This window comes from Sinohyriopsis cumingii, chromosome 8 (assembly GCF_028554795.1).
Source record: "Sinohyriopsis cumingii isolate HCF-2022 chromosome 8, ASM2855479v2, whole genome shotgun sequence".
NCBI classification, from domain to species: Eukaryota; Metazoa; Mollusca; class Bivalvia; order Unionida; family Unionidae; genus Sinohyriopsis; species Sinohyriopsis cumingii.
In genome coordinates, this window is record NC_142968.1 from 103,710,131 (window position 1) to 103,722,679 (window position 12,549).

Here is a 12,549-nt window from a genome sequence, read left to right on the forward strand (position 1 = left end):
TTAGTGAACGTTTCAGGTTACACGGTAAACAGTCTATAATATACAAAAGAATACGTGGATCGTAATCTGATAGGTATTACACGAGTGATATTGAAGAAGTGAGGAAACGATAAAGGATATTAAAACAGACACATGCGCATTTAAAACTGAAGTTATATAGTAAAAGAGTCCAACATCAAGCAATATAGCTGATGTAGTTACAAGTGAAATAAGAAAGAGTTCTCATATTTGATTTGAACACAGAATTCGGCATATGGTCTATTGTACTAGGCGTTTGAATCGACGTTTCAATAAAGAAAATGGGTAATAAGAAAAATGAGTTTGAAAGAAAAGCAAGCTAGTTAATGGCTTTATATACAGATTTCCTATTTTACATAATAAATGTTGTCCAGATGGTTGCAGTTTTAGTTTTAATCTGAAAAAATTTAGTTTTATTTTAAAGAGGACAGGAACAACAACATTTGGAACAGCTATTTAATTCCAATATACGAAAGAGTTGTTTGACATTGCCAAGCCTGAAATTATACCCATATATTTGTCTTCGGTTATGGATTTAACTATGGTACATCAAGTTGTTTTGAATACAAGTTGCAAACAACAGCAGCATGTTCTTTGCAGAACATAAAAAAACAGGTTTACCTACTGTTATTGTCAACTTTAATATTGAATCTAAAAGTATTACATTGAATTAGAGCTAACCAACCAGTATGTTGCTTACTCGCTAGAGGTTACACAACATGAAAGAATCTTAGGTACTCCTACTAAACACAAACGTAATTTTTACAATGTCAAAGAATCACATGACATCCTTTCTAGAAGGGAACAACTTTTAATCATTCGACCGAAACACCAAGGACCTAATGAGCCAATAAGTAAAAACAACTTCGCAAGTAATATAGTGGGATACTTAAGCGTCAATGGAAATCCCAGTCAAAAAGGTCGTGGGAAAGTTTGGCGTCAAGGGAAATTTAACATGGGGGAATTTAACATGGGGAAATTTAATATTGGTGGGACTATAGAGCGAAAAAATGAATGAGTCAAGAATGGATGGTCAGACTGACTGACTGACTAATTGAATTAACGTCGTTTTCGCCCGTTAGGGCATGTACGACGAGTTTATGCCAGCAAAACTGGCTGATGAATTAATCCTGGTGGAAGGAATTAGTGCCTCATCCTATAGGCATTTATGTGTTCTCAGAACACTGATTAATTAGTCAGTCAGGTCTTGGGACTAATAAGTCTCTAACGACCTGACTGAAGGTCCGTCATGAGTGGGCATGAACCCAACATGCACTCATGTTTAGAAATGACCTGGTGTCAACCAAGGCAGTATGTGACGCCAGTAGCGATTGGTCGCCACTATGACGTCACATAGGGACAACAAGCTTTAGACGGGTGGAATTTGTTCCACATCTCCGTCCATATACGAATGTCCAAGAGAAGCAGGAGGCAAGGGACTAGGCACGCAGGCCATGGATATTTGTAACCCTACTTTATATGGTTCAAGCGCAGACGCGATATAGAACATCCCTACACTGTTTAGAGTCGGAACGCTGTGATAGTTTGTTTTGGGGTGAGGGACAGAGATAAGTTAAAGAGCATGTATCATCATAAAAATTGCAAACAAACGACAAACAAATTTTTACAAAACACAGCATGTTTATTAAAATAACTAACAACAACAATTAAAAAATTCAGACAATTAAACACATATTTTTTCAAATAATAAACTACTCTTGACAAGGTTGACAACGTTGTGAAGTGAAGCTAGACTTCCAGTGATGAAAGTCATTGGGCCATTGATTTACCCTGTTTCCTAGCTAAAGACAAGAGATAAAACCACAATGGTCACAAAGTCATCGATCTACTTTGTCATCGTTTCTGGAAGAGTGACGATCAAAAAAAGGTTACTAAAGGTTCTAAAGAACATCCAAGACTGCGTTGATGAAGAACTACCATCAATACTGTCCACACACCATGGAATCTGTGCCTTGTAATTTCACATTATTGAATTGTGTCGTCTGGGCATTTCTTCTCATAAAGTCGATGAAGTCATCTTCCAAAGGTGGCAATCCATACTAATCAAAATACTCCACACAGCCTTCTTTAGGAAAGTTGACGGCTACCCATTGGGTTCCTGGGAGATGACTATCGTCCGTGTTGATGACATAAGCTTAATGATCGTGAGGTTTGCGATGAGGAAGTTCATCTTTATCACACACGACAGGATTCTTAGAAGCAGTGTTCGAACTGTAGTTCAAAAGGTAATAATGTTCACAGGTATCCATTTTTGTGTTGTTTTGTTGTATTTTCTTGTTGTTTTTCTTCACAGGTAAGTATAAGTTATCAATTCAGTCCTGACGTTTCGCTTGAAAATGTCGGATAAGTAACCGTTTCTTAGCTTCGCCTCTGCACTCTGAGCCAAGAGAGCTTCAAAGTGATGGATCTCTAGAGTCATCAGTGGAGGAGAGGAATGACCACGCAGGTCTTTATGCCACTGATGCAACACGGCTTCTTCCGAGATGAGACTCCCAAGTTTTGTCCAGATATTCGTCCAATATTTCTTCTTGATTCCGCATCAGACATTTATCGTGTTGAATTTGACTGGCATGATCGTTTTGATATCCATAGCAATCTTTCTTAATCAATTCTGTAATTTTTACTGCCAGGTGTTTGGCAAAACAGGAGACGAGATATTGTTCTTGTTCTGGCCATCTGGACTTCATCACTATGTTCCACGGTATCCATTCTCGTTCCATAGATTCTCCACCATTCAAAGAGGGATTACAGTCTTCCATAGCTTCTAGTAGTCTAGAATGGCTTCTCTCAAAATGTTGATTTATATGATATTATCAAATTCGGCACACAAGATGACGTACACTGTCTCGTTCAGTTCGTATGCAAATTGAATTTCAAAACGAATCTGACCTGATTTTATAGGGTGGAAATGTCCCTCGTCGCTGCCTTGGCCTGGAGTGAAATTAAAAGCCCACAAAGCGTAGCCTCCTACATAATCTTTGCACGTAATACCGTTACTGGTGCTGGTTCCTAACTGTCTGGTGGCTTCGTACATGGGCAAGTACGACCTCAAGTAATTCATCTCTTTACCAAATTTAGATTTGAAAGGTTTGGTACACAACGCTTTGCCATCGCGACTGACTTCGATTTCTTCACGTCGAAGTGCTTAAAGTTGAAAGGATTTTTATTGAAGGCTTCGATGAAGGCTGAATTCTCGGCGATACCACGGATTAAACGTTTGAGTAACTGTCCTTGGAACAGATGATCTTCGATCGTGAAATGATGTCCATCCGGAATGGTAATAGTTTTCACTTCCACGCGTCGTATCGGATACTCGGCGGTCGTTCTGCTCAAAGTGTGACTGATACGTTTACCACTTTAGATGAAACGTCCACGCGTCGTACGTAGAGCTTCAGCCAACAAAATGAAAGCGGTACTGCTGAGATTCAGTCTCAAGCGGACATCCACGACGTTAAGTAAATACTTCCCTTGCAACCACATGTCCAAATGTAAACGAACCATCAGTTCTAAACTCTTCTTATTTATGATTTTGTTTCGTCGCTCTACAAATCCATCATTATATTTCGCTAATTGTTCAAACTGGCCCGCCTCGCCTGGTTCCCATAGAACTCAGCCATTTATTTTAGTGTTCTTGGCGTCTATTCCGTACATCAAGCGACTTTCCAGGTAGTCACAGTAAGGGTAAGTATCCATGCTGCTACTGACCAGTTTGTTATTCAAGTACAAATCCACTGCTCTGAACAAGGAATCCATGAAATTGTTGACGGGAGCTATTTTCTCTTCGTCGTCTGTAGCACATCCATCCTTATCTAGAACTTTGACTTTCAAGTACAGATAAATGTAATCTTCGGGCTGTCCTTTGATTTCAAACTCGATGGGATCTGAATCCGTCAAAGATGAAACGGGGTGAAATTCGACCCATTGTGATTCTTGCATCGTCATCATAGTGGGTGGCATGACAAACAAATCTAGGTCCGACTAGGAACAGGAACAAGAATCTCTATGCATCATTTTTGTCTCTATGATTTAATAATCAAAAACGTCTAAGTCTCGAACGGTTCTTCTTTTCTTAGTCTTTCTAGCTTTCTGAGTGAAAAGGGTTCTGAGGAGGTGTTTTCTTCGTCGTTTCTTTCTGCCTTGTCCTTGCTGTGGTGTCAGGGAAGCAGGAATGCCTGACTCGGTAGCGTCAAGGGCATTTATAGGTATTTCTTGTCGGCCCAAAATTCCTTTGCCCGTTTGCAGCGAGACATTTCTGCCTGCTCTCAAGAGTGCTTCTTTGGCGTTTTGTGTGTCGATGATGACATTTCAAAGCGTGCAATCCTTGTATCACCATCGGTTTAAAAACTGGGGCCACTTATCGAAAGGCTCATTTCAGCATATCTGCTAAACCATGTCTTCGCTGTTGAGAGACACCTCAGTATACTGGACACATGACTTACGAGTCGTTAGAGAAGTGTTTTTTTTTCGAGAATGAGTTTCACCGTGACTTTCATTTTGGTGAATGGAATATTTTGTCCCAGATCTCCTTTCATTGCAATGTTGACAGTGTTAATATACGACTTACTGACGGGTAAATAGTGAACGTAATGTGTTTCCACCTTCATCGTCAGTGACCGTGGCAGAATCCACTTTGAAAGGAATGACACGCAGTAACGGTACAGAGGTGTGTCTCACCACGTTGTACTCCACCACATCGGCGTACACAAAAATCAAACTGAGTCATTGGTTCAGTTCTGCCCTGGAACGAAAATGTTTCACAAATTTAAGTTGTCATCAATGATTGACATTTCTCTTATGTTCTTGACATCCGTGATCATCTTGACTTCCCCTCCCAAATTATCATTCAATTCAGGGCAAAATCTAATACCTATAACTTTTTCATCACTTTCAAATTTCATACGTAGGTGACGAGCCACTTTATGGTACTCGATAGTGACAGGTTTGTTTACTTTGGCCAGGACTTTGTCAGATGCTGCACTGAATTTGTCAGCAATCGCGTCCATCAGATGTTGACCGCTAAAATAATGTTATTCGACAGTTCGTTTTCCTACATTATGGGTTCTTCGTGCGAGAATGCTTTTGATGTGGTACAGTTCGTCTTCTTTTTTTGGTTACGCGTTGTAACTTGGGCAAGTAAAACGTACCTTTGAACAATTCCCCGTTCATGTCTTCTACTTTTATAGACGGCAGGATTACTGTTACGCACTCGTCAGTGACACGAAACGATTCGGTGGTCAAGTTGTAACCTTTGTCGAAAGTGCGTTTTGTTTTGCCAATTACCTGCTGCCAACACTCTACTTTTCTTGAGGACAGCCACTGTCGGTGACGTGCCGAACAGACCCTCGAAAAAGAGCACTTCGTTGTCGGGTATCACTTCTTGGGGGGGGGGGGGCACGTCCGAGGCTTCGATGGTAAGATTGGTTGTACGCTTGGACAAAGTGAGGTAAGGCGTCGATATACTTGAGAGTGTGTTGATGCGTAAAATATTTCCACATGCGTTCTTTCAAGGTGCGTTGAAAACGTTCCACGATGCTGGCTTTGGCTTCTGGATTCTCAGTGGTGAAAAAAATGAATGTCACGTTTCTTTAATTCTTTCTGGAAAGCTTGGTTCATAAATTCGGTGCCTGTGTCGGTTTGCTATCGAAGAGGGTGACAACCGACCGCTTTGTTTCAACACCAGTTTGAGGGCTTGCACTAATTCACTGCTCGATTTAGAAGTCAATGGCACGACCCATGCACATTTGGAAAAGACGTCGATGATACAAAAGAAATATTTGTAGCCACGATTGTAGGTGGCCAATGAGAGACATAGGTTAAATCGGCTTGCCATTGATGATTGATGCCTTCCACTGAGGTGAGACTTCAGGAACATTTTCGTCGAATGGGTTTGATCAAAGTGTACGTGACTTGTTCTTGTAACCATCGTTGCACTTGAGGTAAACGGAGACTTTTCAGACGGGTTTTTGTAGCACGATACAATTTCTGAACTCCTCTGTAACCAGGGGCCCCGAGTGGCCGAGTGGTCTAAAGCGCTCTCCGTTCCGGATCACTGCCGTCTCACCTCTGTCTGCGTGGGTTCGAGTCCAAGGCTCGGCCAGCGTGGGTATGTGGGAAAACCTGCCAGTAGCTTCTCGTGGGTCGGTGGTTCTTCCTTGGGTTTTCCAGGGCTCTTCCTCCACCATTAATACATAACTCCATGTATAGCCTATCTTGTGCTGAAAAATGGCGTTAAACCCTAGAACAACAACAACAACAACAGCAACAACAATGCAGCAAACAGAGCAACAGTTGCATTAGAGCTATAACACTAATAAGTCACCCACTCTTCGCTGATGCTACTTTGGACGAGGCGAGATGGTGGTTTGGAAACGGGTATACGTATCCGATGTGCCATGCGAGTAGAAGTCGATTGTAGTGGTGGCGGTGGAGGTGGTAATGGAATGGCTTTGGTCTTCTCTTCTTTTCTTTTTTCACTTCTGGTTTCCCTTCTTTTTTCACTTCTGTCGAAGGAGGAGTGGACATCATCGTTTTAACCCATGCCTTAAGCTCTTCTCGTTGGGGAGTGGGGGAATGGGAAGGGATCAACAATGGCGCTGCGATCATACTAGGAATGGGAGCTGCTGACGGTGTCTGAAAGACTTCTCATACCTCTTCTTCCTCAGGCATTCGTGGAGCTGCGTCTGTCTTGACCGCAGGGGGTGTTGATGGTGGTGGTGATGGCGATGGACTTTTCATCAAGGTCTTAAAATCTTTCAGTGTGGGTAGATCTGTCTCGTCTAAAGCTTTCTGGTGGAAGAGTTGCAGTAGTTCCAAGAGTTGACCGTACTTTTGCGATTTTTCTGTTTCGGACAAATCGTTGCGATTAATCAACGATTGCAATGTATGTTGTAATATAGATATCTGGGTCGAATTAGGATTGGGAGGCAAATGTGGGGTACCTTGTTCTTGCCAACGATTGTGTTACATCCATCTTTTGTAAGGTACTAAAGCCATTTTTCGTCGTTCCATTCGATTTCAATGGTCAGATCTGAGATCTCCAGAGGTCCCTTTTATCTTTTGGTCCCTTTTTATTTTGCTCCCATGAGCTCTCCCAGCATTGTTCCAAATGCTCCTTTCAGCAAGGGTCCTAACGACAGGGGCGATATTCCTCCCCGTTTTACCAACATCTTCTGTTGATGAATGGGTATTTTCTTTTGAACCATTTGGGGAAGAACGTGACGATGTTTGGCTAAGCATTTTGTCTGTGTTTAGACAAATCCAGCAACATGCCCGATCTCTCTTAGATTTTGATTTTGCGGGCAGGTACTTTGTGAGCAGCTGACACTGCAGATTAAGAGGAGGAGAATGTCATCGCTGGAGGAGAAGTTTTTGGAGACGTGGGTTTCCATTGTTTCATCGACTGAGGAAGAACGGGTTTTAAACTGGGATTGTCAGTCATCACCAACAACGGAGAAGTTGAAGAACCTGAGGCTACCGGAGACACGTTCTTTCGGGAAGTCTGTGACAGTCCTGTCCTGAAGGGAGTGGTTGTCCTCGGTGATGGGTTCGTCTTCGAGCACTGTCACTAACACAGGTTTAAAAGTTACTTTTTTTCCTTGGACGTTTGAACTGAGGATCACAATTCTTGGACATAAATTGCCACTTCTTTGGTCCATGCCTCGAAAATCCAATTTTTCCAGTCACGAACATATCTCTAGTGAGAGTGTAAGTCACAAGCTATACATATATCATCATACATATCTTCATTATCTAATAGCTTTTCCCCCTAGAGGTCGAGAAGTATCCAGATAAAAACGCAAGGCTTTGAACAAAATGAGTTTCTCGCGGACATCTAAAAGGGACACTTTGATGCTTTATTTGGTGGGAAATACTGTTCGTAAAGAGTCTACAAGAAATCGGCCGATAAACGATTTCCCAGAAAGCAAGTCACTTAAAAACACACCACACGTCGACGCCAATTCAATGGAAACAGTTCTCGTAATGAGTGTTTGTAATCATCCACTGTCTGAATAGTGTCATTGATTTCCTTCCATGGAATCCGTTGTATCACTAGTGATAGAGGTCGTGGCATTGTTGCAATTTTTTTTATTCTATCTTTTGTCGGAGGTAATAAGTGTACTTTCTGCACAGAGATGATCGTATGATCAGAGATGATGCAGTGGCGAATCTAAATGGTTTATTCACTAACATGCACGTCACACTTTTTTGTTCAGAAGTTTTCTCTTGAACTAAATTTAGGTTGTGTGAAAGATTTCGATAACCCTCTAACTCTTACAGTAAGCCTACCTTGTAGAAAATGGAATTAGCAGTAAGAAACCAATACTTCGTGCCAATGGGTAGTTGATGAACGGCTGACCACTGGAATACTTTCATCTAAATCAGGTTTCTTATACCTTTAGGTACCATTGGTTTAAACACTAGTGACGTAACGGATGCAATTATTCTTTGCGATTCACTTGTATTTTGACCAGCTCTTGGTAAATGCATTCTCTCAACTCCACAGGCAAACCACGAATGTTCTTTGTAAATTATCCATGATCATGTCATATTAAATCTTCTTTTGTTGGAGGTAATAAGTGTACTTTTCATAAAGTATCCACAATCATGTCACTCAGTATTTTATTCAAAATCTTCAGTGTAACGGTCAAGAATGTCAGTAAAATCTTTTGATGTAAAAGGGTCTCAGACGGAATAATCCGAAGAACGCAGACTTGATCTAAAGAAATCTGACGCGTTTGACTTTTTTTCACTTTTCTCGTGTGTCATCCTCGACACGGAAGTTCTACAGTCACCAATTGAGAGTTTGCTCTGGCAAGTCCCTGCCAAACGTCCTTGTAGATCTTCTTATGCAATTCGTTAGATAATCAAAGAATATTTTTTTAAACCGGGTTTAAATACCTTTCTTGGTGTTGTCCAACGTTTGACTCCTAGCCAAGCTGGTTTCTTAAACGACATAGTATGCCATTTCAATGACTAGAGCCGACAATAGGTAGGTAGGGACAATCCGGAGAACATTGAACATGTTCCAGGTAAGCCGAATCTTTCTGCTTCCGCTGGTGAAGTGAAAAAACAAAACTGAAGCACTTGCTTTTATCCCCTTCGCAGAATTAGAAAAATCCGGCTCTGGTTAATTCATCGGGGTAGGTCCTCCCAGATATTTAGGCTATTTTCCTTGGAAGGTTTGGAATCGACTTTCAAAGTCGCAGTATTCAGGCAAACGCACAGGGAACGAATATTCGTCTTTCACACGTTTCAATGAGGGTACGGTGAAATCCGCAGAAGTTTGCTCAGTTTTGGATGACATCCGTAGGGTGGTAGACGCATGATCTCGCGTGGAGGCTGACATCCACCATGAAAACCAGTAAAGATTCCACCGCTTCGGTGGCCTAGTGGTTAGAGCGTCCTCCTCGGATGCGGGAGGCCGTGGGTTCGATCCAGGGCCGAGTCATATAATAGACTTATGAAAATGGTACCAACAGCTGCCTCGCTTGGCGCTCAGCATTAAGAGGTTAGTGTTAGGACTGGCCGGCCTGGTGTCAGGATAATGTGACTGGGTGGGACATCATGCTACATGTCTGCGACATGATGCCCCAGTGCTAGACATCACTATAAACTGTCACACTGCAGACATCGTAGCGATATGATTGAAAAATTGTTAAAGCTCCTTAAAAAATCCAAATCACACACACACACACACACACTCTCTCACGCACTCACACAAATATTCACACACGTACAACATGGGCGCAAACATTCACACACGTACTTCATGGGTAAAAAACGGGATTTTGAGTTTTAACTGATGTTGTCAAAATGAATGATATCTCTTTTTGAGAGAAGTGGATGGCCCTGAAAATGACCGTGGGGTATTTGTTTGCTTAAAACAAACAAACCCAGGAAGTGGATGTAATCAGCTTTAACGGCCTTAAGCCTTTGCCACGGCCAAGGCCTACTTCTGGACTTGCTCCTGTCAATGATTGATTTGGTAGAAATCACTAGTGTTGGTATTGCAGGCATAGTAACAAGGCTGGGTTGTTTGGCTTGGGAAGGTCTTTTTCTCTTGGGTCGTATTAAAGAAGTCATTTGTTTCAGACTCCTTAACTCTGTCTTCCGTCTCTCCTACACCTTGTTTCTTCTCTGCTGCTTCTTCTTCTTCTTCCTGTCGTTTTCTTCTCGCTTCTTTTCCTCGTTGTTATTGTTGAAGGAGGAAAGCTTGTTCTGCTTCTTGCTGCTGTTGTAAAAATTTCTCCAATTCTTCTTTCTGTCTCTGTTTAACATTCTCGACGTGCGGTAAAGAAGGAGAAAGTGACGAAGGTACTTGTACCGGAACAAATTCTTGTGAAGAAGATAGAAAATCCACTAAATCCCAATTAAAATCGACCTCTTATGGAAGTAGGACTTTGTTGACATTGGTAGCCGCTGCTGTTCCATCGCTTCCCGTCTCCAAGGACGGTGCACCCCAATTCAGCGTCTTCTTAATTTCCGTCATATTTAAGAACTCTGTCGCATGGATTCACGGTGCACAGACCCTAGCGCACCTATATAGGGAATGTGACGTCAGAGGTAGCTAGCTCTCTTCGGATTGGAAGACAGACTCCGTGCTGGGACTGAATTTTGTAACGCGTCTTAGGACTGGTGAAAAAAACCAATGCGTTTCAATCCGCTCTTGCACTATAAATAACCCTGTTCAGTTCATTCCTTTCACCTGTTCTCACCGCTCCGGTGGCCTAGTGGTTAGAGCGTCCGTCTCGGAAGCGGGAGGTTGTGGGTTCGATCCCGGCCGAGTCATACCAAAGACTTACAAAATTGGTACTTACAGCTGCCTCGCTTGGCGCTCAGGATTAAGAGGTTAGTGTTAGGACTGGTCGGCCTGGACATCATGTCTGCGGCATGATGCCCCTGTGCTGGATAATGACGGATAATTCCAACGTACAGACATTTCATTATTAAAACTTACATTATTAAACTGATTTTGTTTACATCGTGTAACTACTGCTTAATTGCCTTCTCATGATATCTCAATTATTTGAAAATATTGCAAGCTGGAACGAACTACAGGGAATTTACTATGAAAGTGACAGATTCCTCGATTTTTGTGCTACTTCTGTCAGTTTTCTTTGTGATTTCCTTTGCATTCGGATTCGATTTGACTCCAAATAAAGGTAAGGATTTTGTACCAAACAAAATTGGTCATCCTGATAGTGGTTGCACTGATGTTATATTTTCCTCAGTGTACTTTTATTGGTACTCTTCGTTTCTACTCGTAAGTATTACTTTATGTTCCTGCAACTTTATGTATTACTAAAGCATGGTGAAGGCGTAAACTTAAAGTTTGATTTTTTTCCCCAGTGAAACCCGGTTCTTGCCCTAAACCGACAGGATTTGGAATTTGTGTGGAACTATGCTCTTCTGACCATGACTGTCAGGGGAGTCAGAAATGTTGCTTTAATGGATGCGGACACACTTGTCAGAATCCCATAGGCTTAGGTAAGTGTTGCCTGGTGGATACAACTTCATGCTTCCTTAGCATACACAAGCAAATTCCACTTGTCTAAATGCAGTGCACATAAAATCGGGTTTCTAATACGAGATCACAAGTGTGTCAGTCGTAGTAAAAGTAGTAGTAAAATTATAGGCGTGTCGTGGTTTTTACGGTTATAGTAGTGTTAGTAGTAGTAGTAGTAGTAGTAGTGGTAGTAGGAAATTTAGTAGGACTACTAGTATTAATATTACTCTAGATATTGTAGTAATAGTATTAGTACCAGCTGTAGTAGAAACTTTATTGGTAACGGTCATGGCGGTGATGGGTATGGCAGTAGTAGTAGTAATGTTGTTGCTGTGGTATTAGTAGTAACATTAGTGGTGATGGCCATGGTGGTGATCTGGATGGTAGTAGTAATAGTTCTAGTAATAGTAGTAGTAGTAGCAGCAGTGGTAGTAGTAACATTCGTAGTAATGGTCAATGTGGTAATGCAGAAAGTCGTTGTAGTAGTAGCAGCAGTAATATTGGTGGTAACGGTCAATGTGGTGATGGGGATAGTCATAGTAGTAGTTGTAGTAGTAACATTCGTGATAACAGTCAATATTATGATGGCGATAGTCATATAAGTAGTTGTAGTAGTAATATTGGTGGTAGTAGTAGTAGTCGTTACATTCGTGGTAACGGTCAGTGTGGTGTGGTGATGGGGATAATTATAGTAGTAGTTGTAGTAATATTCGTGTTAACGGTCAATGTGGTAATTGGAATAGTCATAGTAGTTGAAGTAGTAACATAGGTGGTAACGGTCAATGTGGTGATGGGGACAGTCATATTAATAGTAGTAGTGGTAACACTCGTGTTAACGGTTAATGTGGTAATGAGGATAGTCATAGTAGTAGTTGAAGTAGTAACATAGGTGGCAACGGTCCATGTGGTGATGGGATAATCATAGTAATAGTTGTAGTAGTAGTAACATTCGTGGTAACCGTCAATAGGGTGATGGAGATAGTCATAGTAATAGTAGTAGTAGT

The 12,549-nt window shown here is 41.6% G+C and overlaps 1 protein-coding gene across 1 annotated transcript in view; it reads left to right on the forward strand.

The window, feature by feature from the left end:
• LOC149794279 (uncharacterized) overlaps positions 1–12,549 on the forward strand; it is a 72,058-nt gene that overhangs the window by 30,302 nt on the left and 29,207 nt on the right. The window contains exon 4 of the mRNA XM_089969098.1: positions 11,389–11,526. Coding sequence (XP_089825224.1) covers positions 11,389–11,526 — 138 coding nt within the window. The remainder of the gene's footprint in view (positions 1–11,388; positions 11,527–12,549) is intronic.